This window comes from Daktulosphaira vitifoliae, unplaced genomic scaffold (assembly GCF_025091365.1).
Source record: "Daktulosphaira vitifoliae isolate Bord-2020 unplaced genomic scaffold, ASM2509136v1 Scaffold_1, whole genome shotgun sequence".
NCBI classification, from domain to species: Eukaryota; Metazoa; Arthropoda; class Insecta; order Hemiptera; family Phylloxeridae; genus Daktulosphaira; species Daktulosphaira vitifoliae.
In genome coordinates, this window is record NW_026099572.1 from 57,344,205 (window position 1) to 57,361,808 (window position 17,604).

General features: G+C 24.9%; 4 protein-coding genes across 6 annotated transcripts; 2 read left to right on the forward strand and 2 right to left on the reverse strand.

The window, feature by feature from the left end:
* Positions 1-1,978: 1,978 nt before the first annotated feature.
* LOC126895260 (uncharacterized) lies at positions 1,979-6,234 on the reverse strand. Its single transcript, XM_050666931.1, has 2 exons — positions 4,709-6,234; positions 1,979-2,374 (listed from the first exon to the last, which is right to left on the reverse strand). Exons 1-2 carry the CDS (start codon positions 6,162-6,164, stop codon positions 2,115-2,117), a joined length of 1,716 nt encoding a protein of 571 aa, XP_050522888.1. The 5' UTR covers positions 6,165-6,234; the 3' UTR covers positions 1,979-2,114.
* Positions 6,235-10,579: 4,345 nt separating this feature from the next.
* Positions 10,580-11,522, forward strand: LOC126895308 (MICOS complex subunit MIC10-like). Its single transcript, XM_050667047.1, has 3 exons — positions 10,580-10,787; positions 11,171-11,218; positions 11,279-11,522. The coding sequence occupies exons 1-3, from the start codon at positions 10,712-10,714 to the stop codon at positions 11,374-11,376; spliced, it is 222 nt and encodes a 73-aa protein (XP_050523004.1). The 5' UTR covers positions 10,580-10,711; the 3' UTR covers positions 11,377-11,522.
* On the reverse strand, positions 11,284-13,915 carry LOC126895298 (aprataxin). 2 transcript variants are annotated; one of them, XM_050667021.1, is made up of 4 exons: positions 13,679-13,912; positions 13,203-13,422; positions 12,856-12,989; positions 11,284-11,802 (listed from the first exon to the last, which is right to left on the reverse strand). In XM_050667021.1, the coding sequence occupies exons 2-4, from the start codon at positions 13,418-13,420 to the stop codon at positions 11,642-11,644; spliced, it is 513 nt and encodes a 170-aa protein (XP_050522978.1). In that variant the 5' UTR covers positions 13,421-13,422; positions 13,679-13,912; the 3' UTR covers positions 11,284-11,641. The 2 variants fall into 2 exon arrangements, with proteins under 2 accessions (XP_050522978.1, XP_050522976.1); XM_050667019.1 differs by having other exon boundaries at positions 13,203-13,915.
* Positions 13,916-14,035: 120 nt separating this feature from the next.
* LOC126895282 (BSD domain-containing protein 1-like) lies at positions 14,036-17,439 on the forward strand. Of its 2 annotated transcripts, none has more exons than XM_050666985.1 (8): positions 14,036-14,243; positions 15,918-16,005; positions 16,074-16,190; positions 16,286-16,438; positions 16,498-16,822; positions 16,900-16,998; positions 17,065-17,145; positions 17,218-17,439. In XM_050666985.1, the coding sequence occupies exons 1-8, from the start codon at positions 14,233-14,235 to the stop codon at positions 17,271-17,273; spliced, it is 930 nt and encodes a 309-aa protein (XP_050522942.1). In that variant the 5' UTR covers positions 14,036-14,232; the 3' UTR covers positions 17,274-17,439. The 2 variants fall into 2 exon arrangements, with proteins under 2 accessions (XP_050522942.1, XP_050522941.1); XM_050666984.1 differs by having other exon boundaries at positions 14,037-14,243; positions 16,876-16,998.
* The last annotated feature ends 165 nt before the right edge of the window (positions 17,440-17,604 follow it).

The following is a 17,604-nucleotide window of genomic DNA, read 5'->3' on the forward strand; positions in this document are numbered from 1 at the left end:
ATCAACTTTAAAGAACCAAAAATTTAGGTTAAAAATGAAAGTTGGGACTGATTATTTTTAACATATTAAAAATCAAAATCATTAATAATTTAAAAACAAATTTTTTTTTTATTTAATTATTATTTTATATGTAATTAGTAATAATACAAAAAATTAGAAGTGATAGAAAAAGTCTAATTGCAGATTTGAAAACATCGCGAAAAGTTGATTTAGAATGGTATATTTTTGTTACTGATGAAAGTTCCTTGTAGTCCAGTGCATTTATTTATAGTAACAAACAGTTTTTATTGAAAAATATTGCATCAAGCCCTTTACATTTTTATACACGTAAAAGTAAAGCAAAATATAACTTCTTTATTATTTTTATAATTTCTCTGTATAAATTACAATATTAAATTATTCAATATCATTTTAATATTAAATTTAATAACTATAATTAGTATTTATTCATATATTATATTTTAAAATCAAAGAACTACTAATCAGGATATAATTAAAGAAATAAGAGTTGATGTTGTTTTTGTAATCACCCACCATTTTCTTAGAATTAAATACTATCTACAGATTTGCATCGAAGCGTTTCTTATTGTGATGGTGTCACGTTTTCATAATCGTGAGAATTATTTTAATAAAATACAGACAGCACATCCGCTGCCTGAGACTGGTGAATTAACAAATAATATTTATTGCCAAATCGGCAATAGGTGTAATTATTATAAAAACCCAATAGACCTGACCATCATGGTCAGTCGACTCCAGTGCCTTGTGTCATTCATCAGTCTCAGTACTCGGTTGTCGTTGTCCGGCTTACTGTTTAAAAGTAAAGTCTTTGTTCATTCCTTTTCTAACCTATATACTCTTTTCCTCGACATTTCAGAGTTTTTGTGTCTTGCACTTCGTCTGCACCTTATACTCAGCTATCCCGTTCTCTCTTTGAAGTACTTGTGTCTTGCACTTCGTCTGCACCTTATACTCGGCTATCCCGTTCTCTCTTTGAAGTACTTGTGTCTTGCACTTCGTCTGCACCTCGTACTTCATTGTCCTCTCCTATACCCCAAGTATTTGTGTCTTGCACTTCGTCTGCACCTCATACTTTGGGCTCCTTTTGCGTACACCTGGTATTTGTGTCTTGCACTTCGTCTGCACCTCATACCTAGGTGTTACTCTTATTCTCCCTTCCTATAACAACAGCCTTTCGACACCCACAGCTAACCCGGAGTGTCAGCCGAGCACGGTGACTGCTGTACGACAACACGCACGTGAATACCTAGACAGCAGGCACCACCTCCTCATATTCATCTTCGTACACACACATTTTCACATTCACACATTTGCACTTTTTTTTACCTTTTTCTCTTTTCTGTGTTACGACATTATGATAGTGATTTTAATCACTATTAGATATCATCTACACTTGTCCCATCTATGCCTCGACCCCACTGTACTACCGTTTTTTTCTTCATTATATATTTAAAAAAATTTATTAATCATGAATTTATTGCTAACATATTTTTTTATTCAATAAAACATTGATTTAAATATATAGAACTTGTTTTTCAAACTAATGTACAATACCTTATTTAAACTTTTACAATTTTCTATCGAAAATGAATAAATAATGTGTAATTTACTTCATTGATAAACAAATAACAGCAAGTACAACCAAAAAGTTAAAATTTAATTTAGATTGTACATCGTAATGAAAATCCAACTGTACCGACCACAAATTATAGCTTCATATATTATAGATAAAACTCACTAAACTTGGTTTTATAAATGCTTTAAAATGAAAAGTAAACAGTTACTATATTATAACCAGTTTTAATGTGAGTTCTTATGAAAAATAATTTATAAAGTTCATATAATTTTTATACTAGATATTTGACATATAATATTTATTTAATTAAGATTATTTCAATTTTTTTTATGACATTTCAATGGATGCATATAGCAGGTGAATTAAAATAAATATAAAGAATTACATCTTGAAATTTAATTTATTACTTTACAGTTATTCTAAACTAAAAATGAAACAAAACTATTTATGTATTTTAAATTGATAAATTTATAAAGATTTTAGATTAAATTTTGAGAAAAGTATCCTAATTTTTTTTTTATAATAAGTTATAAGGTATGTAGTCAGTCATGTACTTCGGTGAGAATACAGGCTCTCTTTTAGAAGTTTCATTTGTAGTTTGTTTAAACTGATGATTTTGAATTTCCTGACTGACATCGAAATCAAAATAGAAATCATTTATTAGATCGTCAACATCAAACTCAAATTCATCATTTACAACTTGATCGACTGTAGTTTTAACTTCATCCTTCTGTTTCTTATAAAAATCAGTATATTTGTCAATGTTGCAAATATATTCTAAAAAATTAAAAATTGTATTGAATTTATTCTATTTTTTAATTTATATATTATATTTTAATTCAAAATAATGCTACTCAATGCCCGTAAATAAAAAAAATTTTAAAGTAAAAACTTATTTAATTTCAATTATTCATTTTTAAATATTATTAATAACTTAAGCATTGTTGTTAACACAATAAATAATTATTGGTTATTTTTATCAAAGCTATACTAAATATAAGTCTTAAATTTATTGAAATTAGTCAGCCTGTTTTTTATTTTTTCGGCTATGAAATACAAATATTTTATTTTGTTATAGTTTGATTTTTTATAATTAGGACATTTTATAAATTTTTTATCAACAGTGATTTATAACAGTTTAAAAATTCTAATAAATCACTTATGAGAATCGGTAGTTGCGAATTAGGTATAGCAGATTTGAAAATATTCCACTCCACTGATATAATTCTCCTCAATGTTTAAGTATTTGACAGAACAGTGATTATTTAAGTCTTACAGCAGTTGGACTATCCTTAGTAAATAATTTTAATACCTACCTTACTATTTGAAGATTGATAAGTTATTAAAAACCCAATTATAAAACTATTACTCAATTTCACAATTGAGGCGGGATTCATTAAACATTTACTTGTAGAATAGATTTAACTAATATCTCTTACAATTTTTGATACAATTATTATTTAGATGTAATTATTTTAAAACAATAATCTTAAATTATGTTAAATACCTATTTTTTATTTTTTGATCTAAAAAAAAAAATTATTCTTTTTTAATTTTTAGTATTTTATAATAGTTACATTTTAGCACTTTAAAAAAAAGTACTTATCGGCTTATAACAACTTAAGTATTAGCAAAGATGGGCATAATAATGGAATTAAATAACTCAAGTTAAGTATGATCAATGTAGATAAATTAACAGTTAAAAGTTAACAATTTATAAATTTAACTAGCTAAGTTAAAAAATAAATTAAATTTTTTTTTTAACTTAACTAGTTTAAAAAAAGTTTATTTCATTTAAAATTAATTTTTTGGCTAAAATCTCTTAAAATCATTTTTATTAGCCGGTGATGTAAGGAAAAGTTAAGAATCGATTTAAAATTTTTAAAATTGAATCTTCCTCTTCTTTTCCTCGCCTTAATCCAAACTACTGGGGTTCGGCCACCCTTATCCTAAAATTCCACTTGACACGATCTCTCTTATCATCGACGTTTACATCAGCGGTCCTTATATCACATTCAATAACATCCTTCCATCTCATTTTTGGTCTTTCTTTACCTCTTCTTGTAACTAAATAAATAATTTTTCTAAAATTGTATCAAATCGTTAAAATGTTGTTAAAAATTTTTTTTTAAATATGTCTATTTTGAAAATTTGAAAAAAGTGTTTTTATATATTTTATTATTAAAACAAATAATAAAATATATGCTTTTAATATAGTATAAAAAAGAAAAAAACGGGTCATAAATGGGTTAAAATAGTTACTGTGGAATTATAGTTGTATAAAAGATTGTAATAGTTATCAATTTAGATCTGTTTCAACTGGTATTTAGTGAATTATTACGAAACCTATACATTGTGATTCATTTATCATGAGCCATTAAATTGGTTAAACAATAATTCTGGTTTCTTTTACGTATGTTTTTTTTTCAATTTTCATAAAGTATTTTTTATGATATTATTATACCTTGGGTGAAAGGAAGAGTACAACAGGGATAGACTAGTGATAAAAATAACAACACCCGCGTCTCACCCAAGTCATTACTATAAAATATTAATAACTTCTGAAATACTGATCCAAAAGTTTTTGTTGTTGTCGACCGCTATCATGATTGATACATTAAGAAAAATCATGTACCTATAAGAAACCTCCAAAAAAATTCTTAATTTTATATTTACTTTTTAATTAATTAAGTGGTTTATGAAAATGGAACTTTCTATATATAGAGTAATTCTTTTAACATCTACCACTTGATTAAATTTAATTGATCTAATTAAAAAAAGAAAAAGACTGATCCATAACAATTTTTTATATATTACAAGTTATTAACACTTTTATACCTTAATGGGAAAGGAAGTGAAGTTGGAAATGTCTAGTAATAAATATAGCAGCACATAAGCCTCAACTCTAGTCATAACTTTATAACCGAATAATTATAATTTGATAGAGATCTCCATAATGAACCTATAGGTCTTAGTACATAGACAGTTCATGCCTACTTTTATTGTAAGTAAAACTTCTCACTTAAGTTATTCATTACTGTAATATAAACTTACTAAATACTTTCAAAATCCATAATTTTAATGAAAAAAAAAATTAAATTTTTTACTTACTTCGATTGTAATCATTAATAAAGTCCTTGTACTTTCTGATGTATAGATATTCAAAATAATAAGTGTTATTAATAGTGTCAAACATATTTTTAAAATTTTTTAATCGTGTTATATATTCCGAAACTTTAAGTGAATATTTTTCTATCTTTGAGTATATGCTGTAAACATTTCCATCTCCAACTGTTCTCGCTTTAAAAAAACTATTACTATGACACAATTTATTAATCATTAAAAAATGTCGTATTGATGCAGGAATCCTATCTAGTGTCTGATCATAGTGAACATTCGTTTGTTCATAATAGTTGATTAATTTATTCAAACTATTATATGTTTTTGTAATGATATTTAGTGAAAAACCTCTATACAAATCTAATTCAAGGAAACAATTTAAATTGTTCACAATACTTTCACCAATAGTTATTAGTTGCTTTTTATTTAATTTATTTAGTTTTATAGCTTGTAATTTAACTGATGTTATATAATTCTTCACGAATAAACAATATGATCGGATAAGAACACCCAAAGGTTGAAATGAAGCTGTTAACATTAATTCCTGAAATTTTAATACGTATGTACTGTCAAAACTATATAAAATATAACGGAATACACAGAATACAGTTGAAAAAACAGAATCTGAGCATTTCTCTTTATATGTTGTATATCTCAATAGATCTATAACGTCTCCATTTTCCATAATGCAATGTACTAAATTATTAATATCTATCATATGAAATTGTTTATTATCTTGACGAGAAAATAAATCATAGAAAAATAAATTTTTTGGGTCGAAGTTCCTGTAGCTATTTGATTTAAGTGATGATATTAGTACACTCAATACCTCACTTTCTTTAAGTTTTACGTCATGTTCATTATAGTCATTTAGGTTTTGATTTGAATTTGTTATTCTGTTTTTGAGATTTCCGGCTATGGAACGTAGAAATTTTATATTATAATTACCAGGTGTGTTATAGTCCGGACATTTGATAAATTCTTCTTCGACAGTGACTTCTAAACAATGATTATTAATGAAGTTTTCCAGACGTTCAACCATTACTTGGTGAAGCATTTTATACCCTTTAATTATATTTGTATGATTCATATCGTAGTTACCTACATTATTTCTAGCGACAAACATTAAAGATCCTGAAACATTGTTAAAGTATAAATTGATTGTCATCAAATCATTTGGAATAGATTTTAGATCCATTAAATGTAGTGCGTCCAACATAGCCATAACAATATTTCCATGTGTTTGTAAAGCTTCACCATAAGTTTTTAGTTCATTTAAGGTAACTGGAAAAATTTTGTTTTGTTTTTCGAGTTTAATCAAATATTTCTCATTATGTTTGAAAAAATTTAACATGTAATTGGAAAAATTACAATGCAGCTCTAAATGTGACAATGCCAAAGAAAATGATAGTAAATTGAAAAATTTAATTAAAATGGATATGCTCATATTAACAAACTTTAAAATTAAAGGTAAAACAGTATTCAGCTAAAATGTGAGTTATAACAGAAATGTAAAAAAACAAAATATGTTGAGTTTGTTGAATTTTATACTGAATAATATATTTTTGTATTTATTCACTTGTAATAGTGTGTGTTATTTGTCATTAATTGGTAATAATTTTTTTTAGACAAATGTAATAAATTTATCTATTTTTGCATTGGCATTAGTTTTTTAACATTAGGTTTTACTATGTCATGTTTTTTTTGATAAGATGATATTTAGTTGAACCTAAAATTAGCGATCGAATATTTTATTTCCTATCTCCAAAGATTGTGATTTTTCCGGTCCCTCATTTCGAATTTTATTTAAAATGAAAATAACCGTCACTTTAATGGTTTCACACGAAATTCTCATATGAATTGTGTAGTCACTAGATATTTTGTTTATTTCACGATTTTATTTCGTCTTTTATTATTTATTTAAATCGATTATAATTTTTCCCATTAATACTGTACTAGACTAAACTACTATAAATTATAATTTGTTTTTTACTTTTCAAGTCTGGAAAATAAAACAATCACAAGGTTGAAATGAATATTTGAGCTGGATATTTTAACATCAATTTTGGTTTAGTGATTTAAAAGCAGGACGATAATCTTGTGGTATTTTTTTTCTCAATGCGTTGTCTTTTAATATGTAGTAGTTTTAAAATATGAGTGGATTTAGTTAATAATGATATTAAAAATATACAAAATATATTATATATATTATAAAAATATTTATGCATAGATCATTATTCAATAGTCACTAATTTAGTTGCAAAAAAATATCAAACAACATGTAAGCTAAACTCATAATAACCCAATCCAACTTAAACAAGAACTTTGAGGAGAGTCGACCATTGCAAGCCAAAGGCAAAAGCGGAGCATCATAAGTTTTGTACCTTGTCCTAAGAGGATCTATGACTAACAGTTTTGATATTAACATAACAGTTATTAAATAAATTAGTGTTGTCATAAACATAAAAAAATATAAAACAAAATTTAAATAAAACCCAAAGATCATTTAAATCGAATTAAAATAGACAGATCCTAAGAACAATAAGAAGAACATATATATATAATAAAATCATCACAATAAAATATTAAATTTGAAAAGTAGTAATGAAGTTATAGCCAAAGATTTTGGTGATGATCAATTATTTGATTATTTATTTGATTTATTATTTATTATAATAAATAATTATAAAAAAAAACGGTAGCACAGTGGGGTCGCGGCACAGTATGGAAGTGGCATAGTTGGAAGAAGTATAGATGATATCTGACAGTGATTAAGATCACTATCATAAGAAACTCTTCGATGCAAATCTGTAGATAGTGTTTAATTTTAAGAAATTGGTAGATTATTTCAAAAGCAACAATAACTCTTATTCCTTTAATTTTATCCCGATTAATTATTTGATTTACAATTATAATATATGAATAAATAATACTTAAAGTAATTAAATTTAGTATGAAATTGATATGCAATAATTTAATATTGTAATTTTTACGGAGATATAAAAATAATAAAGTAGTTGTATATTTCTTTACTTTTAACGCGTAACTTACAATCAGTTTTTTTAGAAATTATTTATATAACAACAAGTTACCAAAATATTTGGAATGTAGTAGTCTAGTAGTAACACACACAAATAGAGTAAAAAAATTATCAAATTACAAAGTAAAATGATATAATTTTGTAATTGAAACCATCATATCGAACTTGATTTGTTAATAAATACTTTTAAAACATTATAAATGAATGATATTAATTGTCTGTATGAATAACATGGGATAAGTAATTGATAAATTAGAATTTTGTTTCAATTTTTGAGGGTAATACTTCAACTAGATACAGATTGTAATAATTTGACGTATCGTTGAAAAAAGTAGGTCAAGTTAGAGCAGAGAAAATAAATGATAGTTACAAAAAAATATCTTCTCACCTTTGCATCGAAGCTAAAACTTAAAATATAGTAAAATAATTTTAACATGAATAAGAAATTTCTTTTCGCGAGGGGCGACTACAGTGATGAGATCCTTGATCTTTATTGACGTTATTGAATATAAATGAGATAAAAATCAAAAGAGTTGAAAATTTATTTTAACTTAAACAAAATGAAGAGAAAAATGCAAAAAATTCCTTGCCATACGAGGGTGGAAACCTTGTACCTCAAGCGCGTAAGACACAAGTATTACTGACTAGGCAACCTTACTTCGCTTCCGATGACTGATAAAAATGGCAATTTAAGCTAGTTCAAATTTCAAAGTTATTTTTCTCGACCACGACAGAAAAACCTACCACTTCTACGGGTGAAATATGGGCCTACTTCAACCGTAGCCCCATCGTCTGAGGTGATTAGGTGAATAACCCAGAAGAAAACTACGAATCAAGTTCTAAAACTTAAATTAAAACTCCCTCCTTCACTACACTCAGTTAGGGGATCTCTCCCGAGGGATCCAAAAACCGAAGTTGTAGAGATCAGATTTTTAAAAGCAGGTCAGACCTAAGCTCCGGCAATGTAGACCACAATGAACGCTATAAATCTCATTGTGATTGGCATGGAGCAAATGGACATCCAGAGGACGAGAATAGGAGTGGTACTTTTGAAAGTCAAAGGAGCAGCGTGGATATTTCAGCGGAAAAATTCGGTGGCGCTCCAAGGAGTAGGACGTTTTCGTAAACCATCTGATAAAGATATGAAGAGTCATGGACTTCAACGAGAATAATTGAATCAGGAAAGCGGAGATCTACATAGCGATTACTGTCGTCACAAATTTCAATCACTACAATGCTACGCACGAATTTCTTGGTAAAATTTACAATGGCTCTTAATTCAATTAATACGTTTTTTCTATGTCTACATAAATATTCAGATCCCACTGGAACAACATTGTGTCAACAATACGTTAAATTATCATAAATTGCATTCAGTTGACTTTTACTAACGTGATAATAATAATTTAATAAAAGTCACTTAATCTTTGTAAAAAGCAGTTCATATACCAATAAACCAATAAATAATATTTGTTGAAATAATCTAATTATTATACATTTTGAAATAACTGTTAAGTGAAAACCATTTTTTTTTTCAATTAAATATTTCTGTCTTAAACTAATGAATAATATATGAAATATAATATTATTATAAATAACTATAAATATATATATATATATATAAAGACATATTATAATATTACTATTCGTGTTATAATATTATATAAGTAGTATTTTTTTGTTTCTTTAATACATTATGTAGTATTAATATATTGAAGGTTAATAAATTGAATGTACTAATTACTCATAAGCTCTTCTCGATTCACCATCTTAGTACAATAATGTTTTTCTTTTTTGACTCTATAATATAATGGGATACTCCGAGTTTAGCATACTTGATATTTGATGTTCACGGGTATTGACTAGTAGTGTATACGATTTTCAAGGTATATTTTATATTAACAGCTAAATATTTGTCGGAAAAATTAAATGAAGTTAATTTATAATTAAGTTAATTCTTCCATCTACGACTTTAGAAACATTACTATTCTCCTCAAAACTATTAGCCTCAAAGACAAAAATAAATAATATTTATTTTCTGACCATCTATGTTAATAGTTTTAGCTTTGATATGAAACTAAAAAGGTTTAGTTTTACCTTTGTAAGTTTTTTTGTCTGTCCATGAAAATTCTCAGCTCTCTCTAACCAATTTTGTTTATCTATGCGCCAAAAGAAAAAGATTTCTACCTAATTGAACCCATGTTAAAAATTAAAAATCGCTCAATTTTATATATTTAGAAAAATATTTTAAAATTATGTTACTGTAAAAAAGGCATAGAAAACAATTTTCTGCATTTTAAACAGTTACACATTTTTTTAAAAACACTGATCTTAATGAAATTTATAATGGCAATATTAGAGATAGTAATCTTTAATGAAAGATTGCTTTTTATGAAAACCGAATTAGAATTTAAATGAGACCACTCACAGAGACAAAACAATATTTTTAACTTTATTTTTGAGAATGTTCCAGAATGTTTAACAACTTTAAACATATTATAAATTAAAGCGTTTGAAGTGTTCTATAGTTTTAAAAAACACCTTGTTTGATAGTAATATTATAATTATTAAATATGATTTATAGATGTCCCAACTATACCGCGTCCTGAATGTGCTGTTTTTTTTTTTTACTTTTAAAGGGAATTTGAAAATTATTCTGTATTACTTTGAAAAGTATATTATTTGGCGGATTTAATTTTTTTAACAGTGTACACGTTAGCTTCTTTCATTGAACATTTTGTTTGTTGGTACACATTAATATCGAAGTACAGTGTCGCAAACTGTCTTAGTTATGATAACATTTGATCTTCAGAATAGTCTTCGCATATCACTTTATTTTACCTATCGTTTCCATCATACCTTTAAATTAACATTTTTAAAACTAGATTTCTATGCACTATTTCTAGACTCTATGCACTAGAAATTGCATTACAGTTTCTTGTTTAAACGTCAAAATGAGTAAAATTTATAAAGAAGATGAGATCAGTTTAAGAATTGATCGTTGCTTGTATGATTCTGCTATCAAATTTGGTTAGTATCTACTTTTATAAGGAAAAAATTATTATTATCCATAACTCGTTTAAATTTAATAACATTTTGTTAATCCTGAAAATGAAATTTATTAATTTATATTAAAACGCTCTTTATATCAATGGTTTAAGAGCCATTTAATTATTAATTCCAGTGTAGTATACTTATACACCAGAGATGAATTATTACAAGTCCAATTTATATTTTAAATAAGATATGCTAGACTTTGTAAAAATTTAATGAAAGAACATTTCAGATATATTCTTACTTCATTTTCAAAAAGTATACTTGTGATATATATTGTATCTGTAGTTTTAAAAAATGAGTAGATATTATCTTTTTTATTGTTTTTGATTTTCAATTAAATATTTTTTCCTAACTAGGTGCTGGATTTGGTGTAGGTTGTGTTGCATCATTACTCTTTTTCAAGCGTAAGTTCATTTTTTTACCAATTCCTTAATTTATATTTTATTTGAAAATATTTTTTATAGGAAAGAAGTGGCCTTTACTTGTTGGTTCTGGATTTGGATTAGGATTAGCATATGAACACTGTGAAAAAGATTTAAGAGAGTATTTTACTTCTACGTGAAATTTATGTATTATGGCAATAGGAAATTAGCCTTAGACTTCAGGCCAACATGTTATTTTTTGCAATTTTTTTTTTCATGTTCATAATTTATAGATAGAATAATATTGTTTTGGATTATAATTTAAATACATGCAAGTTCCAACTTCTTTTAATGTATATTTTATAATTAACATATTGCAAAAAAGTTATTAATTTATAAATTACCCTTTTCTATTCATACAACAGTAAAATATTTTTAATTATTTTCTAATAATAGTCAACAAAATTAATAATTGGTTTGTTCATTATGAAAAAGTGTCATATGAATTTTTATATTTTGTACATTACTACAGAAATATTCACATAAATTACACTGTAGATCTTGATATAAACATTTCTTATTGGGCAGTACAAGTTTTCCTGTTGTTTGTAGTTCAGAAATTATCTCTGAAATCATATTTGAGTATAATGAATAAAATTTTATTTTAATTAAATAGCTTCTCAAATATTATAATAGTTACTAAATGAAGATAAAAGGGTAATAAATCTACAAAATTAAAAACTTTATAAATTGTTATGAGGATTATTGTAATTATCAAAATTTAACATTATTTTATAATATATCATTGGAATAAATTAATAAATTTTGTTTGAGTCATTTTCAAATAAATGGTTCAAATTTGTTACCGGAATATATTGTAGAAATAATTAATTTTTTAGGGAAGAATAAACCATCTAATCACATTATACACTAACTCCGATCAGATCACACTACTAAATTTTCAAGCATATTCATACAAATTTGTACTAGCTGATGAAGTATTTGGAATAACTTAACAAAATTTATAATTGAACATAAATCTGCTCTATATATCATAAATAAATTTAATAATTGATAATAACATTGTTGGACTTAAATATAATTGAAATTTGGATACAATGGAAAATAGGAACAATGGCTATTCCACAAAAGCAGGATTATTTTTTAAAAATAGTCCCCCTATACAATATTTTCCATATTACAAAAAACATTATATAACCGGGATAAGTGGTAGCCGATTAAAATATCAATAAGAACATAAAAAATAAAAATTTTATAGGTAAAAATGTCCAGATTGTAAAATACCCTAGTATATTGTAATTTTATACATTTTAATATAAATAATATTTAATAAAAGTTTTCTTAAGTCTCTATTTTGTTATAATACTCCTCTTAAAATTATTCGAATAGAACTATTTTATAGGCAATTTTTTTAAACAGACTAAACAAATTATGCATGATATTTTAAATAGAACTTTAAAATTAGCAGTATAAAAGAATTATAAAATCAAATAACTTGTTGTATTTTAAGTTATATTTACTAATATATGATTCATTAAGAATGACTTTAATTGGCAGTATAAATCACCATTCAATTTTACTAAATATTTTCAGAACAATGTTATTTAATGAAAATAATATATTTTTTATTACTACTATAAAATTGAAAAAAAACTTACTATAAGTTGGTATAAAGAATTCTGTATGAAATGAATTCCATTGATAAGTAGCTTTCATATGTGAGCCATTATAGTCTTTACTTAAAACATGTAAATGCAACCTATTCATTGATGGATAAGCATGATACCCAACTCTGTAATGATTATAGCAAATAGAATACAAATTAATGTTACAATGTTTACAATAGCAAATTTATTGTCAGTTATAATAATTTTTTTCAAAAAAACTCGAGAAATTTAAATTATTGTATTATACTTTAAAGGAGTTATTAATTTGAAAACAGAATAATTTAATTAATTGCTGACAATACATATTTGTTTTTCATAAATATAATGAACTAACTTACTGAAAATAATGTGAAGCCATTCCAGTTTTTTTTATTACAAATTCTAAACCTTTAAGTTCCATATAGATAAGACAAGGTATGTGATGAGGTTTGAGGCTTTTAACATCCTGAATATTTTCTTTTGGTAACACTAAGTAGTGGTGAATTGATTTTGGATATAAATCAGCAATAATAGTTACTATATCGTCTGAGTACAGTATATTTACAGGGTTATTCATGGCTAAAATTAAATTATTTTTTAAAGGAGAATCATTGAAGGCCATAATATAAAACGAGAAAATATGGCATAATATAGAAAAAATGTATTATTTTAAGTTCGCATTTTGCCTGCCAAACTATTCAAATAACCTAGCCTACAAAAAGTTTAGTATCGATATTTGAACATTTTTAGTTTAAAAATTGTTTTAAATGTCTAGTGTTTTATGACTACTAATTCGATTTTGTGGAAAAGAAATACGAATTTATCAATTTCTTACTTGTTGAAAACTAAATAAACAACAATTACTTAATACTACTGGCTAAAAGCTACTTAGAAAATCATAATGAAGATTTGATATATTTGAGTGTATAAAAAATACTTCCAATCATAATATCGGTAAGAAGTACACGTAACAAGTGAGACTTGTCAGTCAATTTATTTAAAGAATGAAATAACTTTGAATAAAAACAGTTTTTTACAAAGAATTAATGATAACATCTGGAAACATGAACGATAATCATAACTCAACGACTTAAACAAAACACATGTTCTTTAGAACAATTATATAATTTAATCTTTTATCGACAAAACCAAACACAACTCCGGTAATAGTATTTTGTGTTATCTACTAGTAGATAGCATATTATATTGTGCGTAGTATGTAAGGAAATGAAAAATTTATGGGATTTATGTTTTTCGTTCAAAAGAGTTTTATTTATAAAAAATATTAGTTGTGATATTTGTAAAAAATCATGAATATAATCCCTATATAGAATTATCAAACTATAATTAAATAGTATTCAATATCGTCACAAATTAACAGTAATAGCTATGACTGACAAGTAAGTTACTACAGAATATACCATATACTACGAAATGTTGATAAAAAAAATTATTTAGTGGTCAATTAATACCATTAATACAACTTACAATTAAATAAATTTGTTTCTAATCAATTTTCACTTCTTTCTGGAAAATTTTATTAAAAATTATATTGTGACTATTCTATTTAAGTTTACCTAAATATTTAGGCATTTTGTAAAAATGAAAATGCATTATATTATTATTAATTTAGTTGAATTAATATTATTTTAACTAGTCTTAATTAATACATTTATAAATATTACTTTAAATATTAACATTTATTATGAAAAGTTATTGTTTGATATAGGATACTCAATTTAGTTTTAAAAAAGTTAAACAAATCAAGGAACCACACAATTAGTTAAAGATATCAATTTTTCAAAGAACTACAGTTTTTATAAATAATTTTACTAAAGATTTTGGAATATTAATTATTTGAGTCCTTTCATTTAGTCAAAATTTATATTAGATATTAAGTTTTGATAAAAAATGTGATGCAATGCCTTGTAAAATAACTAATTAATTACTTAGCAAAATTAAGTTGTCTATTATTAATATAAATTTAACAAAATATTTATAAAATTTATTTCTTATTCTAAGTGTTAATTGATGTATACAGGTTGATTCACTTATCACGAACTACTTATTTAATCAAAAAATAAAAATAATACTAATAATTTTTTTGTTTGTGTGTTATAGTTCATTATTACTCTCAATTTTTCAATTGTAAAGTTTTTTTTATGTTTATCCCTTCATACCATATAATGTGTAAACTTCAATTTCTCAAATTTATCTACTGACAAATCTGTGAAAAGAAAATTTTTAATTTGATAATTAAATAACAAAAATATTAATCATTTTATTTTTTTTTAGTTACATACTATTTTGAATTTAATAAACAAGTATCTTTTATATTCATTCCTTATACCTTATAAAGGTGTCAATTTTGTTTTATCAAATGGTAACATACATAATTAACTAGTTTATTTATTAGATAATGATCTAATAAAGAAAATGATGAATCAGTAACAATTTTTGGACCAGTATTTCGAAAATTAATAACAATTTTAAGTAATGATTGAAGGTGATGAATGTGTGCTGTTATTTTTATAACTAAACATTTCCCGGCCATACTCTTTCTCTCACCTATATATAAATATGTCAATACTTTCCAAAATAGATTCTGAAAGTCATTTGTTCAAACAGTCATTTTCTCCTAATTAAAAAGTTAATTAGGAAAGTTGTTATTTGAGAAATTAAAGCTGACACTTTACTTGATAAGGTATAAGTGATGAAGATAAAAAAAACTTAAGGGTTGAAAAATTGAGAGAAACATTAAACTCAAAGAAACATGAAAAATTATTAATATTATTTTTATTTTTTGATTAATTAAGTTGTTTATTATAAGTGAATCACTTTGTATTATTGATTATTCTCAGAAATAGCACACCAATAGAACCTTATTTTTTTTTAATTCACTTAAAATTATTAAATGATATTTTCTTGGGGAAAATCTATTAGGTGATATTTATTTGAAAATCAATTATAAAATTGATAAAATAAAATAAAATTTATTATAAAGTTGTTATGTGTTAAGTAATACCTGTCATTATTTCTTAATACTTTTATAATAATGAAATAATTCTGTATAGTAAATCAGAAGAAGAAAATACTATTTACTCAGAACCAAAAAATGAAGGAGGCTGGTGGGACACATTATATTCTGCTGCCAGATCAAAAGTAATTAATAATTTGTAATAAATGTCTTTCTCTAATTAAGGCTTAATAATTTTTTTATTTTATTTTAGTCAGCTGAAGTATTTGAATCGGTAAAACGTGATCTTGGAGAACTTACAACTATAGTTACTAACGAAACTAGTAATATTGTTTTAAATACAACTAATGTTGTTAAAGAAACTCTTCAGGTACAAATTAATTTTTATTAATATATAAGTTTATTAATAATTGTAAAATGAATTGTTCAGTATTAATAATATAATGTTATTACTTTTTATTTTAGTTAGAGAATCCTGACTCTACTGCCAATACAATGAAAAAATCTGTGAGCACATTTTTGGATCAAGTTACAAATGCTCTTCATCCATTACCAGATGATGATGATGAAGCATTATTAGTTGTGGGTTCTGATACAATTCCTCTATCTAGGCTTCAAGTATAAGATCATGTAATTTTTTATGTAATTATTATTAAGATAAATTACTATTTAATTAGGCTCAAATTTATACATTGGCCAATGATCCAAATACTTTTTTAATGGAAATTGATGGCCAACTATTTAAAAGATATAAAGCTTGGCTAGACTGGGTACAAAGTGGAGACAGCAGTTTGCTTTCCAGTGAAAAACTTAACAAATTATTAGTTGATTGCCCTTCATTAAATGATAATTATCAAAAGCTTGTACCAGATTTCATTTCACATGCTGATTTTTGGTATAGATTTCTATTTCGAAAAGCATTACTTGAAGATGAAGATGCTAAGCAGCAGAGACAACTAATGAAGGATAAACAAATAGCTGAAAAAATTGATTTCACCAAAGGTATTCTGTGTAATTTTAGTTAAAATATGTGTTATATTAAATGTCCATTACAGAATTAACACCCTTGTCCGATATAGAACTTTCTGAAAAAGAACAAGAAGAGATATTAAGTCAATATGATCAAGAGAGAAGAAAATTATCATCTGAAAAATCTAGTACTAATAGTCTTCTTGGTGGTAAATTATAATTGTTTTAAACATTTTAATTATAATCTAAATTATAGGTTAATGTATATTTTGTAGACAATAAAAATATTTCAAAACCAAAGCAGGATGACATTCCATCTACGACTTCGTCCGTTACCACATCTAGCTTAGATAAAGGTAAAATTTTAATTTGTTGTATTTTAATTTTAAGTTGTCATTAATTATGAATTCACTATTTTTTGTCTTTAGACGAATGGGTTAAAGATTTTGATATGGAAGATATTGAGCCATCAAGCTCCAAGTAAATTTTACGTGTGTTATAACATTTGTTAGTTATTTGTATGTATAAAACAACGAAAATATTTTTTTTATATATATTTATGTATTATCTTATTATTAAGTTATTTCTATTGTTAATAATATTTAATTTTTTTTTTTATCAAATAAATAAATATGTATGTTATTTTTTAATACATTATATATTTGTCATACTCTAACTCTTATCATAATATTTTTATGACAAAATATTTGAATTTATTAATAGGTTGTAAATTATTAAATATAAAGTAAGATAAAAATCTAACATATGCAGCATAAATTTACATTTATTTTGAGATTGGCTATAATTATTCATAA